The sequence below is a fragment of the Ciconia boyciana genome, chromosome 18, assembly GCF_034638445.1.
Source record: "Ciconia boyciana chromosome 18, ASM3463844v1, whole genome shotgun sequence".
In the NCBI taxonomy this organism is placed as follows: Eukaryota; Metazoa; Chordata; class Aves; order Ciconiiformes; family Ciconiidae; genus Ciconia; species Ciconia boyciana.
In genome coordinates, this window is record NC_132951.1 from 4,799,137 (window position 1) to 4,818,062 (window position 18,926).

At 50.0% G+C, this 18,926-nt stretch overlaps 1 protein-coding gene across 10 annotated transcripts in view; it reads right to left on the reverse strand.

The window, feature by feature from the left end:
* ADAMTSL2 (ADAMTS like 2) overlaps positions 1-18,926 on the reverse strand; it is a 28,838-nt gene that overhangs the window by 6,891 nt on the left and 3,021 nt on the right. For 7 of the 10 annotated variants that reach the window (XM_072883232.1, XM_072883231.1, XM_072883238.1 and 4 more), the window contains 11 exons: positions 18,267-18,342; positions 17,758-17,860; positions 15,896-16,041; positions 15,668-15,791; positions 14,630-14,710; positions 13,468-13,643; positions 12,155-12,497; positions 11,076-11,457; positions 5,171-5,274; positions 3,121-3,247; positions 674-887 (listed from right to left, as the gene is read on the reverse strand). In XM_072883232.1, coding sequence (XP_072739333.1) covers positions 674-887; positions 3,121-3,247; positions 5,171-5,274; positions 11,076-11,457; positions 12,155-12,497; positions 13,468-13,643; positions 14,630-14,710; positions 15,668-15,791; positions 15,896-16,041; positions 17,758-17,860; positions 18,267-18,342 — 1,876 coding nt within the window. Of the gene's footprint in view, positions 1-673; positions 888-3,120; positions 3,248-5,170; positions 5,275-11,075; positions 11,458-12,154; positions 12,498-13,467; positions 13,644-14,629; positions 14,711-15,667; positions 15,792-15,895; positions 16,042-17,757; positions 17,861-18,266; positions 18,346-18,926 lie in introns of those variants that run through there. The other 3 variants (XM_072883241.1, XM_072883240.1, XM_072883239.1) reach the window with 3 other exon arrangements.

Genomic DNA, 18,926 nt, shown 5'->3' on the forward strand with positions numbered 1-18,926 from the left:
GGCTCCCCGAGGAAGCGGCACTGGTTTGGTCGTTTCCATGGATTTACGTTCGCAAGTGACATGCCGGCGCGCTGGCCGCGCCTGGAAATGATTTCAGGGGCACAAATCCTTTCACAGGTTTTCCCGAGCAAACCGACAAGCTAAAGCAAAAGCAGCACCACACCGCCCCAAACCACCTCCCAACTGCTTTAGGGATCTGCTTAAGGCACAGCTAGGAAAAGGTTTAATTCTCCATGTGGTGCAGTGAAATCGGGAGGTGACGAAGGGAAGTTTATGGGAACGTAATTCACGTGTGAGGTGGGATCTCCTCCCTGCCGCGTTGTACTGCGGGGCGAAGAGGCTGCCGAGCAAGTAGTGATGGGAGGATCTCAGCTGCGGGCTCCTGCCCTATCTCAGCAGGCAATGCCAGCACCTTGCATGCGGTCAAAGACCCCATGAGTGACCGATGGTGGTGACCTCCCCCTCCTGGAGGGAACCCAAGGCTTCATTTTAGGGAAAAAAAAAAAAAAAATTACTGGTATATGTTGGTTCACATGCAGCGGCTGCAGCCAGTGTCCTACAAGGCAGAGTCTCTGATGGCCACGAATGAGTTTCAGTGGGAAAAGGCATGGAAAAGTGCAGGCACATGTGCTCGCCCTCAGCGCTGCCAGGCCAGCAGTCCCTGGGGACCTACCTCGGACCACTCCGACATCTCCCACTGGGGCCCGCAGGCTGGGTTCTTGCAGACCTTGCGCTCGTCCGGCCGGGTGATGTCAGCAGACTCGCAGAGGTCACTGTAAACGGAGCTGTCGAACCCCGGAGAGATCATCTTCCAGCAGCGGACGATGCGGAACTGGTAGCCCTCCCCGCAGGTACGGGAGCACTCGCTCCAGCTGCTCGTCTCCCACCTGCGGAGGCAAGAGAGGCCGTCACGCCTGGACCTGGGCTGGAGCATCCCACGGGAAAACCCTGCCTGCTCGCGGCTGGAGGGAGACAGCTGCAATAGGGATGAGCTCTAGTCAGGCTGCCAGCGTGCCAGAGGTTTTCCCACGAGATGGGATGTATTAACGGGCAGCGGTTTCACCCAGCAGACCTGAGTTCATGCCCGCAGCAGCGGATGCTAAAATCAGATTGACAAGAGGAAGAAGGTGCCGACGCGGTGCGGCACGGACCGGTGCGCGCGCTGCTCAGCGTTTGTCACCCGCAGGCTGCACGCTCCCGGCTGCAACCCCGCGTGTGCCGGCATGTCTCTCTGCCATGCTTTTTGCCCACACTTGCCCACTCTTTTTTTTCCTGATCAGCTAAAGGACAGAGAGGACATGACCATCCATCACCTTGCAAATTCCAGCAATAATGTCACACAAAGCTGTTTGTGCCCCAGTGAGACAGACGTTCATGTACCACCATCAGTCTAACTCTGCTAACCTCACGCGATGGGCTGGAAGAGCTGGGATCTGGCCTGAGACCCTGCCTGCCCCTTACTGTCCCCTGCCACTACTGTCCTGACATTGCAAGAGGAGAGTAGCTTGTAAACCAAGGGAAAAGACATAAAATTTCGATATTTTTACAGTACAGTAACATTATAATAATTCTGAATTAAAGAATAATCTAAAAAAAATGTAAAAACCTAAATGAATCAGAAATCACAACTCCTCTGGACATGCAGCTGCCCCACGCACCCCCAGGGCCACCCGCTGCCACCGCTCTCCGAGCAGGAGAGCCACATCCCCCGGCTGCACGCCAGCCCCGTGTCCTGCATGGGGCTCCAGGCACAACAAGCAGCTGTAGGGAGATGTCACACATTTAGAGGCGCCACCTAAACTCAGAAGAAAGATGAAACCAAGGTCTTTCCCATCCAGGTAAGGCAAAATTCTCTTGGCACTTTCTGTTGGAAAGGCTTTGCCAGCCCAAGCAGCATCCCGTCTGCCTGAGTGCTAGCGAACGTGCCCGGCTGCCCCGTCGGAGTTCCTGGCAGCTCCTTGGTTTACCCACCGCTGAGCTGTAATCACCGGTAAATCACAGAGCAGCTCTTCTCTCTCACAGTGCAAGCCCATGGAGCTGGAACAGCACAACTACAAGGAGGGGCAGCTTTATAAAAGACCAGTGGGATAATCTAAGCATGAAAATAGCCCTAATACTCGTGCTAAAAAATTATAAAGTTAATGCAAATAGAGATTAAAGTTCCCATGGTGTCTACAGGGCAGGTATGTTCCCAGCAGTAGCACCATCCACCTCCCCACACTCTTCTTGCCTCAATTACAGCCTGCCCTGGCTTTCAGCCTTAATGTGCAAGGTTCAACAAGATCTTACACTGCAAAGGGCACCTATTTTCCTCCCCCGTCCTCCTTCACAATTACCCAAGGTGAAAGCAAGCACTCTCCAGGGACCAGGTGCCATACCTGGTCCCTGGCATCACTCTAGTCTTGCTTTGCACTGTTCACGAGTGACACCATTCCAGGGCAAGCACCAGATCGCTTTACTTCTCCCTCTGCCCTGTCCGTAGTCTGACACCACCACAAGTCCTCCTCCCTTCGACAGACACCCGTCTGTCCTGCTCATAACTGCTGTTACTTGCAAACCTTCCAACAGGCACGTCCCGCGTTACAAACCAGCAGCGGAGGTGCCCCGAGCCGTACAGCCTGGCTCTGGACTGTAGCCACGCTTCTCGGATAAAGAGCTGGATCAGACGGGAAACCTTCTGCAGCACTTCCAGCACGGGTTCCCCTCTGCACCAGCTCTTGCAACCCTCAGCGATGTTTAGGACGCTGAAGGGACCAGAGGGCTGGATCCGTGGCACAGTTTGCAAGCCTGGCCCCCCCGCCCAATTCACGCACATGTTCCTCCACGCGCTGGCCAGGGCAGGATACTGCCTGTGTTGTTAGAAGCCGGACTTGCTGGGAGACACAGATGTAAACTCTGCCAGGATTTATGGAAGTTTTAATCTGGCAGCTTGAGCTAAAGCACTCAGGAGGAAAGTCTTGCTGGGTCCCGGTGCAGCCTGGGCAGATGCAGCTGGGGGAGGAGGGACGGGGGTGCTATGGGCCATCCCTGCTATGGGCCATCCCCCCAAATCCACACCGACCCCCCCCTCAAATATTTTCCACGGCGGAGCCCCCCAGGAGCACCCTGTCGAGGTGGTACCTTGGCTGGCACTCTCTCCCAGCACAGAACTCATGGACGGGCTCGGGACGGGTCATGGCATCACAGTACGTATCATCCACTTCGATCCCATCATAGCGAACACACATAGCATATGTGGACATCACTCCTAGTTTCAAAGAGAATACATACACACAACAGAGGACGCTTGGTGATTTTGACATCCAAACTCTTCTCTTTTTTTTTGTTTTGTTTTGGTTTTTTTTTTTGAGCTGCATTTTCCAAAACTTCCTCCCGATGGAAAGCAGCAAGCTGGACTTTCTGGCCCACGGGGTGGACGCTGCCGGGAGGGGAGGATCGCAGCAGCCACCCAGCCAACGCGGGCAGCGCGGCTGAGTTTGGCTGGCTCCGAAGGCGGGCACGGCCACCCCTGCCAGGGCTTGCCACCAAGATCAATATATGACTAACACATTTTTATAGGAAACGCTCAGGGCAACGAGTCTGCTCGGCAGCTCCCTCTGCCTCACAGCCATCAGCTCCCACCCTGCCGGGCTCGTGGGTGGAGGCGACAGATAATGGTCCCCAACCCGCTCCATCCACCCACTCTCTCTATATGCATTACACCCCATTTGTGCCCCGTTGTCCCCCAGATGCACCCAGCACTCCGGGCCAAGGAAGCGCTCCCGGGGGCTTTGCAAGGAGGCACCTGCCCCTCCTGTTCCCCCACCGAAAGCACAGGCAGCCAGTGTCGTCAGACCGAGACCTTTTCCCCCGCAGCCTGCCGTGCCAGAGTAAATGTTGTGAAGTCCATTCTGGGACCTGGCTGGGGACCAGGAGGCTGCTCTGGCTACAGGTAACAAGAATTGCAGCTCTCAGGAACATATGGTTTACATGAAACTAAAAAAGATCTACAGCTCTTGACATGGTATTGCTTCTCTGCGATATGTCATGAAGAAAAGGCAATGAGAAAGGAGAAATTTAAGTAAAACCTCTCTCTGCTAGCTGCAAGCCAGGGCAGAGCAGCCTAGCCCGGTCAAGGGGGAAATTTGTTCAGAGGGGATTAAAGAAGTTAAAAACGTCCCAGAACACGTGGCTGACAAGATCCCAGGGAAAGGGACAGCTTGCGAAGCTCCTGCTGCCGGCACGCTGCAGGCATGTGTCTGCTGGACAAGAACAAATGCTTAAAAAATAAAATCCTTGCATTTGCTCCTTTAAGAGGTGTCCCTTCGATTGCAATCTCCTCTCTCCCCTTTTTTTCCTTCTTTCTAATTCCAGAAGCACCGCAGGATCTGGATTATTTCAGGGACGGTGCCACTGGGGAGCGGAGCAGGCGAGCACACGACCCACACGCATGCTTCATCGCAAGTGATGGGCTCGCAGGGGCCAGGACCCCCTAACCAAGGAGTAAAGGAGGAGAGAGATCAGGTGGCTTGAAGCTTTTTGGGGGTGAAAAAGGGGGAATTTATGCAAAAAGAATACAAGCTCGGTTTTGATATCCCTGGCATCTACGTCGCTGTTCCAGATTTACACCCTCGCAGCCGAGATCAGGCTCCAGGGTAGAAGGAGTGGGAGAAACAAAACAAAATCAAAAAGCCAAATGCTATTTTGTTTCCTGCCAGAGCTGAACAATCTTCAAAATTTCACTCTGTGGGGAAGCAGCTGAGCTTTTCAAACCCCTCTGAACAGTCAAAAAGGGGAGGAAGGAAAAAAAAAGGAGGCAATATGCTGAGACTCAGCCCAGGTTTGGGGATCCTGCCGAGCCCCAGCGCGTCCCCGCTGGGCTGGGAAGCGAAGGCGATGTTCAGAGCTCCCCGAGGGAGAGCGTTTTGCAGGACGATGGACACGCTGGGCACAACGCCCGGCCCCCGGCACACCCGCAAGGTTGGTGAGCTTTGCACGCCGTGCACCCCGGCTCCTCTCCCCGTGTTCGCACCCGGGTGGAGCGGATTCGGGGTTGTGCTAAACCAGCTCCAGAGATCGTGAGATCCCCGACACATCACCAGGTCCTTCCCATCCCTAACAGACATAAAAGTGACTCACACACCAGGTGATTTCAGCGGTTGTGCAGACTTTGGCTGCTTCTTATAACTACCTGTGGTACATGTAGAGCTGCAGGGTTCATGGGAGGAAAGCTTCCACCTGTACATGTCAGCAGCACTCACACCTTGGCCCTTTCTTAACAACTTCAATCTGTTTCTAGCGATAAGCAAACAAAAAAACAAACAAAAACAAAACAAAAAAAAGGCATTTACAAGGCGAGCGGTGATAGGCCACGTCAGACACACACATCTGCCAGCAGGCTGCAGTTCGGTTGGGTTCGGGTTTGGGAGGGGATTTGCTTTGTTTGGCGTTGGGTTTGGTTTTTCTGATTTTTTTGGGGTTTGTTTGTTTGTTTTAATCGGTTTGGTTTGTTTCACAACATACCTGTCCTGAGCCCCAAGTAGAATCCCCAGCCCGGTTAGAGGCAGAGCTTCCACTGTCTAGAAATAGAGAGAATGGGATAAAAATACCCACAAGTAGAAACAGTTCAGAATTTAACAAAGTTTGCATTTTCTGCTCAAATACACCTGGCCCTCGGCATACAGCGACTAAAGGTGCAGTATCTCCTCCCCTGCGTCTCCAGGGCCGGGCACACCGACTCGTGCTGCTCAACGCAGCAGAGCTTTCGGCTGCTCAAATCTCAGCAGCTCACTCCTTCCGAAAGCCTACACGTGGCACAGGAGTTCATAAGCTTGCTTCTCAAAGCACACTTTGCTTTTAAATGCCAAGGCATGCCATTTGCCTACCCGCTGCTTTTGCCACTCTTGTTTTGGTTTATTTTAGATAGGTAATTTGCATCTCTCATATCCACACTGTGCTCAAACACGTAATGCCATCGGGAAAGGAGTAACGGAGTCAGCCTGGTGTACGAAAAAGCATTTGTCAAAGCAAGAATAACAGCTTCTCCCAGTTCAGTGCATCCTACATTCTGTAAGGTTGTAACACATCAGGGATACTGCACCTTTACAACAAAAGGCTTCAATTCTGTTCTCATACCTTTGTTCAAACCCTTGAAATGGCTACAATGAAATAGCGTACAAGGTTGTATCCTGACATCCAGTTGTCTCTGGCCTGGCGAGATATGCAGCTTGTATGATTTCTAGGCAGCAGAAGCTCTGAAATTGCCTTATTTAGTTGTTCGTAAGAAAAAGTTGAGGTCCAGTCTATCAAATCAGCCTTTAAAAGGACGCTGTTGAGAATCCAGCCGTTTCCTTTCGGACCCACCCTCCTTCCACCGCCAGCACTGAGCCTCCAGAAGGATTAAAACCAACAACAATCTCATTTTCCCTGTTGATTTTGCTCTGTCAGTTTGGCAAATGGTCGCTTCCTGGGTTTGAAATGGAACTGAAATGAATGTGACTGGTTTTTGCAGAAAAATAACAACCTCAGCTCACTATAAATAGTGCTTTATCTGGCCAAAACAGCTCTGCCTGGGGACCCGCGTCAGCCCCCGATCCCGGCTGCCATCGGTGTGCTGCCTGCTGCCACCCAGCCAGGAGAGGGCTCACAAGATGACAGTTTCAGTAAGATCCATTAAAGCATAGTCCACATCTGGGTTTTGTACTTTAATTTGCCTGGAAAACAGGGTATTACCTAGATCCTCCAGTCTATACCCTGCTCTCGGAGGCACCAAAAAACCACCAAGTTATCCTGTGACCGCGACCCCTCTCCCTTGAAAGGAGAAAATAAGCTTCAAAATAAGCTTTATACTACATCTGAGGACAGAAAATCTTTCAACAGTGTCCCTTTAATGTACGCGATCCTAAATAAAGAGCTGCTTCTATGCGTAACACGGTCGCAGGGACAAGTTCTTTCCAGACAAATCAGACATTTGGTCATAGGGCAGCATTTAGCTCTCTTACCATTTCAAGCAAAGACAAAACTGTCATTTTGTTCTCCTCTAAATGCAAACAGCAGCACATTGTCCTACAAAGCTGGTGGGTTTTTCCTCTTTTCTGTTATTTTTTTCTCTTTATTATGAGCTTATTATAAAGTCAAGTATTTTCTTCCCTGCCTGCACTGTGCTTCTGCTTTTCAAGCAAGCAACTGCACCAAAAAATAGCACCAGTCCCTCACCCCCAGCTGAGATCTGGGCTGCCCACCTTCCCAAAACAGTCCCTGTAGCAGAAGAATAATCCTAACAAGTGCACACGAACACAACAGATCGACGTCCAGAGTCCCTGGGCTCACATTTCTGTGTTTTATTTCAGTTTTTATTTTTAAGGAAAGGGGGAAACTCATGGCTTCTGTTGCAGGATCAGCCCTGGCTCCATACCGCAGCATGGGCACAGGACGAAGGACAAAGGGTACCTGGATCTGCCCCGGCATGCTGCAGAAAGACTTTAACTGCTCCAGGAGAGACAAAGCAGCACTGCATCCCTACCACGGCACAAGAGCACCCACCCATTCCCGTGCCAGCGGGGCTTGTTCCCAGAGAGGAAATCTAACACAGCACAGTGGTGCAAGGTGCTCCTGTAACTGGGTAACTCCGTCCACGCTAAGAACTACAACAGTTTAGAATGAAATAAAATGCCCCACCTCTAACCAACACTGTCCTGCATGTACAGACTGGCTGGTTACAGTCTGCAAAGAGATGATCCTCCCTTGCTTGTTCATTGACATGGAATGAAAAATGAGCAAAAAGCCACTGTCCATCCCAAACTGAGCCTGGGAAGGATTTGGGAGGTCTCAAGTCCAAGCTCCTGCCCAGAACTAGGCTGATCCCAATAAGAGACTGGGTCCTACAGGGCCTTGCACAGTCCAGTTTTGCCCATCTCCAGGGATGGGGATCCACCGCTCTGCCCCACACCCAGGGCAAGAGTTTTTCCCTTGTGCCCCATGGCCATCTCCTTCTGTGCAGCTTCTGGCTGTCCCCTCCACCGCCCTTCCTCCTGGAGGAACAAGTCCAATCCCGAATGCTCTTCACATGCCTCATGCTCCAGCACCCTGCCCGTGACACGCCAGACCCAAAACCGCATCCCGCTGTCAGGATGGGCTTTATCCTGCTGTGCTGGGTGCCAGCAGGAGCTTTAACCCTGGCCTCAGTGAGCTGAGCTGGGGCTCCTCATCCATCATTCCCACCCAGGAGATCCAGATTAGTGATTAGCATTACAAGTGCAACTGGGCTTGAAGTAATAAATAATTGGGGGAAGAGATAAAGGCCTGGGCACAAGCAGGCTGTCCCGACACGGTCCCTTCTGCCCCGTTCCCTGGAAGTGAGGCCTGTCCATCCGTGCGGTGGTGGCAGAACAGCCAGACCCCAAGCCTGGAAACATGCCCGCCTCTCCCTCCTCCCCAGGTGCCCACACATGCAGATGCTCTAATTGTCGATGACACGTGCATGTCCAGAGAAGGGCAAGGGAGCTGGGGAAGGGTCTGGAGCACAAGGCTGATGGGGAGCGGCTGAGGGACCTGGGGTTGTTCAGCCTGGAGAAGAGGAGGCTGAGGGGAGACCTCATCGCTCTCTACAACTGCCTGAAAGGAGGCTGGAGAGAGGTGGGGTCGGTCTCTTCTCCCAGGTAACAAGTGATAGGACAAGAGGAAATGGCCTCAAGTTGTGCCAGGGGAGGTTTAGACTGGATATTAAGAAATTTTACTTCACTGAAAGGGTTATCAAGCATTGGAACAGGCTGCCCAGGGAAGGGGTTGAGTCCCCATCCCTGGAGGTATTTAAAAGACATTTGGCTGAGGTGCTTATGGACATGGTGTAGTGGTGGTCGTGGCAGTGTTAGGTTTACAGTTGGACTCGATGATCTTAAAGGTCTTTTCCAGCCTCTGCAATTCTGTGATTATGGGCTGGAGAGCAATGCCTCCATGCAGTGGGTGAAGCTTCTTGAAATGAAGTGCAGGTTGTTTTGTTGCCTTCCCATATCCCTTTTTTTTTTTTTTTATAAAAAGACATGCCTCCAAAGGGCATGTTTCCTGCACTCCAGCTGCCCCACATCTGCCTCCACTGGCCTTTCAGCCACCCCCCACAGCCCCTTGAGCCCAGCCTGCCAGAGCCAGGGAAGAGCTGAGCATCTCAGCCCAGACCAGAGCCCCCGTTGGGCCTGAGTGCAGCCTTTCAGCTAATGCTAAACTTGAACTAAACACCTTTTTTGGATATTAATGTTTAGATCGGAAAAGTTCATATTTTATTTTAGAGTGGGGGGAATAAGAGGGAACACTGTAGAATAACCAAGGGAAGAATGGGGAAAAAAAAGATGGCAATGCTGGGTGTCCTTCCTGAAGGGGTTTAAATCCCTGCCCTGCATCTTCAGTAGAGGGGGAAGTGGGGTAGTGCAAGGAGCTTTTTAGTACCACAAAAAAACCCACACTGGAGCCACTGACAGTCTTTTGTGATTTCAAGCTGCTTTGAAGTTTAAAGCATGTAAAGATCCCTGTATTCCCAGGAGGTAGGAAAGTGTTAGACCCCTTTAACAGCTACGGGAGAGAGATGGGGGTACAGGGTGCCAGGTAAGGCCACCCAGGAGCATGGTGGGGACCAGGGGAGCCCCAAGGGGCAGGGCAGCCCCCTTCCTCGCTCCCATGGCACGGTAAGGCAGAGGAGCTGATAGCACTGCCCTTGCCTGTCAGGGTGCTAATGGAATGCCTGCTTTGGCAGCTGAAGGCAAAGTTTCCAAGCCAAGCCACGCCACCAGAAGAGATGATAGACTCAAGCCTTTGGCAATGTTTTAACGTTCTTACCATTAAGAAGTTTGTTGATACATTTGGCTGCATGGACATTTTCTTTAGCATAAGTTGCTTTAGCATAAGCTAGTGTAAGTTCTGGGTAAATACAGCTAACTATAACCAGAGAACATCTGCTCAGTGCTTTACATCTTCTGAAGCTCAGCATCGTAACCCATGTTTTACTGGTGGTGAAGACTGGGAGACAGAAGAGTCAAAGCAGTAGACCCACAGGGGAGGCTTGGGTGCCATGGGCCCCAAACAAGCCATGGGGGTGCACAGCAGGACCCAGATCCACAGCTGTGGGTCTGGGACCTGGATGACTCCCAAGGCCCTGATTTCAGTCCCAGCTATCCACGGACTGCTTTAATTTGTGGCTGCTCCCCAGAGAGCCCCAGGGCACCCCAAAAGACCCTAGACACAGACTTGTGGACAAGCACTATCCTGAGACTCCCCTTCACCCAGCCCATCCTTGCCTGGATGAATTTTGCTGCTAAACATAGATTAAGCCTTTTTTTACCTTCCCACTACATTTAACTCTACCACTCCAAACCAGCCACTCAAGGAATCCTGAAGTGACAGCCCTAATATCAATCAGCGAGCTGCCACGGGAGAGCTTTTCATATTCTTGTCAGAGCAGTGACTAATTGCACTGCTTCTGCATCGATCAAGGTAGCAGACCCAGCTATTTCTGCAGGCCCTACAGAAGAGCCCCTGTTGTCCTGCTCTGCCTCTCCAGCAGCAGTTAAGCAGGCAGGGCCGTGCCTGGGAGCTGCTGGAAGCATGTTCCTGCCAACACAAGTGAGGAGGATCATGGGTGGCAGTCAACAGGGCGGGTAAAAAGGGGCCAGGACCAACTTCTGCTGCATCAGAACTTGGAGGAAGGGGCCTTGGGAATCAGAGCAGGGTATCAAGAGAAGACAAAAGAAGAGGCTTCTTTACGGCCATGGCTCTGATAACGAGCTATGACAGGCAGAGCGCGATGCACAAGCTGACAGCCATCAGCACAGACTTGCCAACATCCCCACTAAGGAGGGCAGTGAGTTTTCCTCTTGCTTAAATGCTCTCTTGACTTTCTGCTCCCAAACCTCTGGCCCTTCCTTCCAAATTACCACCCCCACCACCACCCCCCCCGACAAAGCTTTCGCATAACATCATCCTACCCCCACTTACCGTCTGACTTCCAAAGCACATAGAAACCATGCAATGGGCTCTGCATTGAGTACAGGGCTATTACAAGTTGAGAAAAGCAACAAGTAGGATTGACTATAGTTAAAGACGTCTCCTACCTTGCTTTGTGGGTCCTGTTCCCTTGAGGGCTGGTCATGGTGACAGTGGCATTTGAAAACGGTGTCTCTGCAGACGTGTTGATGGCTTTGCCATTGCTCAGCTCCATGTAGGTGCTATTAATGGTGTAGGTCACAATGCCATCAGTGTCCTCGTAGTCAACATAGAGGCTGTCAATGTGTGACCCCACAGAGTTGATTGGGTCTCCCTGGGCAAAGATGCTGTTCATAGTCATGTTGAGCACCAACTCCTTGGAGTCCAAGGACTTGTCCAGCAGCTTGTCCATGATGGCATTCTCCGAAAGGAATTCCCTGGAGGTGAACCTGGGGTCGAAGTCTCTGTCATCATGGTCTGTCTGGTAAGTAGACCTGGTTACGTTTGAATCTAGATTGGAGCCAACAGGGGGAAACAACAGTGACAACCACAAAATGCATTCAGGCTGGGAGGTGAAAGCAGCCCAGAGCAGCGGGGGCACGCTGGAGCCTTAGCAGCCACCCGGGAGGCTAGAGACAGGAGTTGGGGTCTTGGGGAGGGGGAATCTCATAGGGTTGTACCCCTTTGGGAAAAGGGTGCAGCTCTGTGGGTCTCATCCTGCTATCGCATGGCCAGAGGAGAGCTCAGCACCTGCCAGCACTGCCCCAGGCAATAGCAGAGGTCAGAAAGGAAGATGCCCTCCTGGCCCCAGAGCCCATGCAGCCATGCTGGGAAAGCACTCAAGGCAGTTCAGTGATGGGATGCCCAAGGGACGGGAGTGGGAAGGAGGTTGCTGGGGGCCAGGCAGAGGTGGGAGGTGATGGAAGATGTTGTGACGGGGACCTCTGTGCACCCAGGGCTCCCTCCTGTCTTTGGCATGAGGCAAAGCACAGCAGGGCACCAGCGGGGAGACCTTACCCATGGCCACCCCCCCACCCGCCAGAAACCAGAACCTGAAGGGCAAAGAGGATTTATGAGCAGAGACATTTTAAAGAACTTTCCAAGGTTTCCAAAAAACAAACCAGAAGAATCACCAGAGGTAGAAACAGAGCGTTTCTCAACAAGAGCTCTGAGAAGCAGAACAGTGAGGCCCAAGTCTCCTCCTTACCTTGGGGTTGTTTGCCCTTCAGTTTTGGCTCACAGTCAATTGTTTCTGCTCTTTCATAGACCTCATTGGTTTCCTGACCTTTGCTCAAGTTTAAATCTTCCTCCGTGTCCTGCCTTCCAAACACCTGGTTCTCCAAGTCTATCCTTTCCCTGGAGATTTTCCCAAAATAGGTTGCATTGTGCTGGATAAAACCCAATGGCACATCTCCATCAAACTCTCTGCTTTCTTCACTATCTGACTCAGAGAAGGTGTAGTAGATGGGCTGCAGATTTTTTGAGTGTGGCTTCCTCAAGAGGGTGTATTCAAATGTGATGGATGGATTCTTGCCATTTTGATTCCAGACCTAGCAAACAAATTAAATTATTAGTGGATGCAGTGAGTATATGGCACACGAAGCTTGTGATTCATCTTGGACTTGACAGTTGGTGAGCATCTACTTTGCTATTTCCAATCTGCTTTCCATCGTATTGCCAACTTCTTACAACTGGAACCCAGCACAATTTTCCAAGGGCTATTTGGCAGCGCTGCCCTGGGGATTAGCCCCAGCTCAGGGACTGGGAGACGCAGGTCACTCTCCCTCCTCTGCTGCTGAGCAACCAGAGACTTAGGAGAACCACTTCAGAAGTTACTGACCATCACTTGCAAACCCTTTTTTTGTGGCTTTATGGTGAATGAGGAGCATGCACACACACCCCTTCGGCTACTACATCCCCACTGGGGATGGGGACTCACAGTTGATCACTACAACATCTTTTACTGGTCCAGTGCTTTATAAGCACCCAAGTAGCCATCCCTTCCCCTTCCAGAGGGGTCTGGGGCTACATGGAAGACGGTTGGAGCTGGGCTCTGGCTGGCTGCCCAGAAGAAAAATTAAATTACTTTTCTTCACATGCCTGGTTTTAGATAGTTTGCTTTCAAGAAAGAGTGGGGTTTAAGTTTTGTGCACTTCTCTAAGCTATCTGGCCCAATTTCTTATTTTTACTTTTCCTGCCAGGTAACTTAGATAAAAATGCCAAGGAGTAGAAGATAAATTCCCCCGCAGTGCCTGAGGCATCTTCTCCCTGCAGAGAGAGGGGTTACCAAGCCCACGTTCATTATTCACAGCCCTGCCTGCATCCGAGAGCACTGATGCAAATAAAATAGGTTCTTGCAAGGAACTGGGCACAGGCACTGCTCCCACTCCCCTCCTCAAGCTGCCCAGAAAAGCTGGGAAACCATGGCAGGACTCTGCTCCCACCCCTTCCTCGATCCAACATAGATTTTTCCCTTCCCCATCACCCCCAGCTTTGCAAACTTGAAAAGTCAAAGCACACCATTATATTCAGCCCTTGATTTGTCGGTCCTTGTGCAACAATATACTCTATGCCGGTCTCATAAACATCCATGGGCCTGCGGTACTTGAACACCGTGCCTGCAATGTTGAAGTTCTTTGGACTGTCAACTTTGTAGTTCCCATTGAAGAAATAGTACCCAGCTTCATCAGCCACAGCTTCAAACGAGAGAGAAAAATCAGTGCCATCACATGGAAGAGCAGAGGTATGCAATATTGCCACTTGTTCATTCAGGGGATAAAATTATTAGTGTGTCACAGTCACAAAACAAGTTGTTTCTCCTACATTACAATGCATTTGTCACCCATTCCCAACACATATCATGCGAGTACATGCCCAGAGTTCTGGGCCATGCGTCCCTCTACATCGCAAGCTCCTGGGTATGTGGCTTACACTAGTCCATGGCTCCTCTCACCCTTTTGGCACTACCACAGCATGAACGTTTAACAATCACAGCTCTGCAGACTATAAGCAGACTGTCAGCAGCAGGAGTCACCTCCTTGGGAGCACTGAGCTGATGCCACCTGAGCCAGCAGTGGCCCAAGACAGGTCATGCAGAGCTAGCCCAGGAACTGGACTAAATCAAGCCTTTTTCATTCAAGCCTTCCTGCACATGGCCATGAGCCTCTGAGGCAGCAGAGCATGATAGTAGCAAGTGTGCTTCTCTTGGGCAAGTCCAGATTTTTCCACACTCCTCCTGAGCAGCTCTGCCATCTCCATCGCGAGATGGATGGCGTGGCCACCAACACTTCAGCGAGGCAACACGTAGGTCACATCTCCTTGGTGCTGTTGTCATGTGGCCGTTGCACATTCCCCGAGCAGGAGAAGATCAAGAGGATCACAAGAGAGGTGAAGTCACTTGGCTATCTGTGATCCAGCACCAGCCTGTTTGTCATACCACACTGAAGCAGCAATAATATTGACCAACAGTTTCTGTATTAAAGCAATCAAAGTGTTGATATATACGGCCCAGGTGCTCAGACGGCAGAGAGGAGAAGTGCACTGGCTTAGACAACGCGGTTGTGATTTACATTGACTGGATTTAGCTCATGTCTGCAATAAAACTACATTCAGCTTCGCATTGGAAAAAGCATTAGCTAGTATAGGCATGCATGCTAGGGAAGTACCAAGAGGTTATACACACCCAAAACATCTGCAGATTTTTTCCGTTCTACTATCTGGATATCCCTTGCTCCAGCAGGAATGTGCGTTACCAGAGAATAGCCTACGGGAAACTACAGATTAATGAAAGGAACTTTGTAACGAATAATCTGAACGAAATACTTGGTAGTCAATACTGCAATATATCAAGCAAACTGGCCTTGATCCAAAATCATTTTTAAGGAGTTATGGATTAAAAAAAACTCCTAATGTTGATAACTGTTAGGCTGCAAACAGGACCTTATCAATAATAGAAAAGAAACACGTAAACTATGCATCCTGGTTTATGGTGGAAAAACTCAGCCAAGGGGGGGAAAAGATGCAATCCTTACATGCACAAATATCACGTTTTCTAAACCAGTGTAAGAAAATATACCTGAAGATTGCTTTGGGAGCCAGAGAAGCTGTCCTGTGGTTCAGTATTGAACCCTGTGCTAGCCAGTCTTCCCAAAACCCCAGCAAGAGATTACAACTTGTTTCTTCTCCGACTCCCCTTTGCTTAGCCCTAGGCAAGTAATGGGACGAGTCCTCCTAAGGCCACAGAAGTTCCCGCAGCTTGCTCCATCTTAAACTGTTCCTCAGAGAGCATTAATCATTATTCCCGAGTTAGATTGCTATATTCAGGACAAGTAGGTTCTGTTGCTTTACATGACACTGATTTTTGGAAATCCTGGTCTTTCAAAATATCCTCACTTCCTGTTATTACAAGTCGTTTATTTCTAGTCTTACTGGGTCATGAGAAAGACGACTAAAATAGACGCCAGCCTCTTACATAACCCTTTTGCACCATTCAGCATCAGAGACCTCAGGCTTCTGACAAGCACCATGCAAAGTTACTGGTTTTCTTTCGAGAAGGCTTTCCCTGCCCAAATTTAGAAGTGGCATTAACACACATAGAACACATGGGGAAAAACTGAAGCAGGGCAGTTGGTAAGAGCTGAAAGCAATTTACCAAAGAATAAGTACATTTAAAAAATAGCCCTCTGGTACAAATAAAGCAGAAGGTCCCCAAAAGCCTTACCAAGATGAGAATTTCCTTTCCGGTAACTGCCGGTCACGTGAGTGCAGCTGCTCCCATCTCCTTGGCAAACTCCACATTTATCCAAGGTGTGGGTGGAAAAGAGAACGCCATCGCACCCAATCGGCTAAAAAAAATGCACAAATAGAGTATTGAGGGTCAGGCAAACGTCGCACCCATTGTAATTTTCTGAATGCTACTAACAATATTTTTGCTATAATGTTTAACAACCTCACATTTTCCAGACACGCAAACCCCTCGGAAATCAGTGTATTTGCAGGATGTTCCATCCCGAGCCTGAACCATTAACTGTCTCTGACCATCCACAGTGGTGCAATGGAGGTCACAGGGCTTGCTAGAAATGTGAACATAGTCATCTAAGGGGAAAGGATATAAAGATATATTCAAAACAGCAGAAACAATAACTTTCATCCTACCAATGTCAATGAATCTCTGCCAAGCTAAACAACAGCAGCAACAGCACAATTGCACAGCAGCCAGCAGTTCAGAAGCTACCATCTCTTGTGTTTCAGGCTGAACAGGAGATTGCACTTCTGACAGCGTGACAGCCCACTGCTGCAAACCCTTGCACAGCCAGGCAGTCCTCTCTGCTGCCAGGAACAAATGCAGCCCGGGATGCTAGCGGTACCCCTAACATCAGCCCAGGGGATGCACTGAAGCAGCTACTGCCACTGTTCTGTGCGAGGACTTGCAGTAGTGATATATGTACATATTTCACAAAAATATACGCATGTTCACAATCAACATTTAATACATGAGTTAATTTAACACAGATATACTGTTATAAATACATATACAAGTAAGACTATAGTCAAAACCATAGCATCTTACAACATAAGAACTTTTCCATAAACATTCACCCAAGTTGGACTTAATTCGCCCTTTGCTTTCTGCAGGCAACTGGCTGGCTGCATCCACTGGCACAGTAAGTCCCACATTTTATAATATCCACAGGAAGCAAATGACAAATTCATATTTGTGTCAGAAGCCCAATGCTAAGTGTTGAACTCCGCCGACTAGTGAGCGGTCATATACCCACTGGCCCGCGTGCCCAAGCAAGACAGCATCAATGCCAAAACATTATTCTGCAAATCCCCCAGGAGCCACGTGAACGCCTGCTAAAAAACAAAACAATTCACTGTAACGATTCTGGTGAATCATCTTCAAGAGCAAATATGTTTAAAGAAATTGTCACCTTGCCATAGGAAAGGGACAAAAGCAGCCCAGTAGCTAGAGCTAACCAGACTGCCATGGGCCAAGTTCTACCACGCAGACCCTGCCAAGAAGGCTGGCGAGACAGGGGCTTGTTTCACAGAAAAGGAGGCAACAAGTAATTTCATATGCAGCAACTTCAGCATAATCGTTCTAGGTACATACAGAGACCCCTAAAATAAGAAATTTGCATTAGATCCCATCTCTCTTTTTAGACACCCAAATGGCATTGTGAATCTGAAGAGTGAGCGCTCAGGAGCCTCCTCCTCAGGAGAAGGGTCCTGGGTTCCCAATAGCTCTAAAAATTGGCCATGGTTTTTGTTTAATGCTTGATTTTGATGGGAGTTAGGCGCCTAAAAATTAAATAAAATCTCAGTCTCCAACTCCTAAGTTTTTCTGCAATTCTGTGTCGCTCACCCCAGATGACCAAACTGACTGACTGCATCTCTGTGACATTTGACAGAGCACACGAAGGGTGTGGGAGTGAGCAAATGTCACCAAAAGCAACGTGGCCAGTAACTGCCCCAGCTCAAAGGACATTTGTTCGGGTGAGCCGGACTCTCCCCGCCAGCACAGTCCATCACCCCATGCTCTCGCATCCTCCTCCAGCCTTCCAGATCTCTGGTCCTCGGGAGCTGTGACCAACACAGGCCACAGCCATAAATTCATGTTGTTATTTTATTTTTAAGCTACCCTGCAGCTGCAAAACACTCCTTTGAACTTGGGAGACAGCTGATTATGTCTCTGAAAAAAAATCACTTTAAAACAGCAGAGGAGGAGCCTTCCTGCAGGCTATAGCATCATAACTATCAAAATATTTTGGCTAAGCATTATGAAACACACAAAGAATGTCTTGTTACCAGGATATAAAGGTTTCCATTGATATGTTCTGCCGTTATACACATGGGAGTTAAATGATGAACACTGCTCCTCTCGAAAGCTCCTTCCGTTTGCAGGGCACTCCTAGAATGGGATACATTAATATCCTGATGAAAACAAAATGCGGGAAAGGTTTCTGGCACATCTCAACCGGCTGCAGGGAGCGTTTCCATCGCCTGCCCCATCCAGAGCCACATCCTCCTCCTCCTCCTCCCTCTGCAGGGACAACCAGGGGAAACCCCGGGAGGTGGTGCAAGAATCACCCACTGGGTTTTGTGGCCCCCAGCACAGGAAAAAGGCCCAAAGCCCCAACACAATGGTGACGGGCACCAAAGAAGGGAACTCCTGTTGCTTGGAGGGGTAATGGGGTGACAGCTACAGGACAAATGGTGTCCCCTCTGAGAGGTCCAGAAATGCCATTGCACGAAGCAAGCATGACTTTCCACATTTTGTTATCAAGTGTTCCGGATGAGACAAAGGATATCCTTACTTGTACTTTGCAGAGCTGGTATCTTTTGGATGTTCCAGTGCAAGTTTTATTAGCCAGCCCACTCACTGACTTTCTTCTGAATAAAGAAATGATGGTTAGACAGGGGTCAGAAACCCTTCTTTTCTCTTTTTTAAATATATTTGTCCCCTGCTTCTCTAAGAGCGGTCTCCATGGAGCGGAGCCACACAGAGATCTATCACGGTCTCATTGGAGTCGATAGCAAAGGTCTCTCTGGCTTTGTTACCTGCAGCATCAACTATTCTTATTACAGAATCCTAGGAGGTATCTCAGGGACAAGGGCCTGGGGACAAGGTTTGCAAGGCGCCTTCTGGCAACCACACAGCCCGGAGAGGGCAGAGCCATGCACAGAGCAGCTGGGATCAGGGGGTCCCCAACCAGCCCTGCACCACGGTGCCCTCGCTGCTGTGCCCAGAAGCCTTGAGAACGGGGGGCTTACGCTACATCCGCTGCCCATCTGCACTAATCCCCGCAGGAGAAACCTCAGGGCCAGCACAGGAATAGCTTGGCTGGTCCTCCAGGTCCGCCAGGATGCCCAGGGCACAGCATCCTCATGGCACACTTACCTTCTGCACAAGCAGGGTTTGCCAGACAACCCCTTTTCACCAGTGCTTATCTACTGAGCAATGACCTTCTGGATCA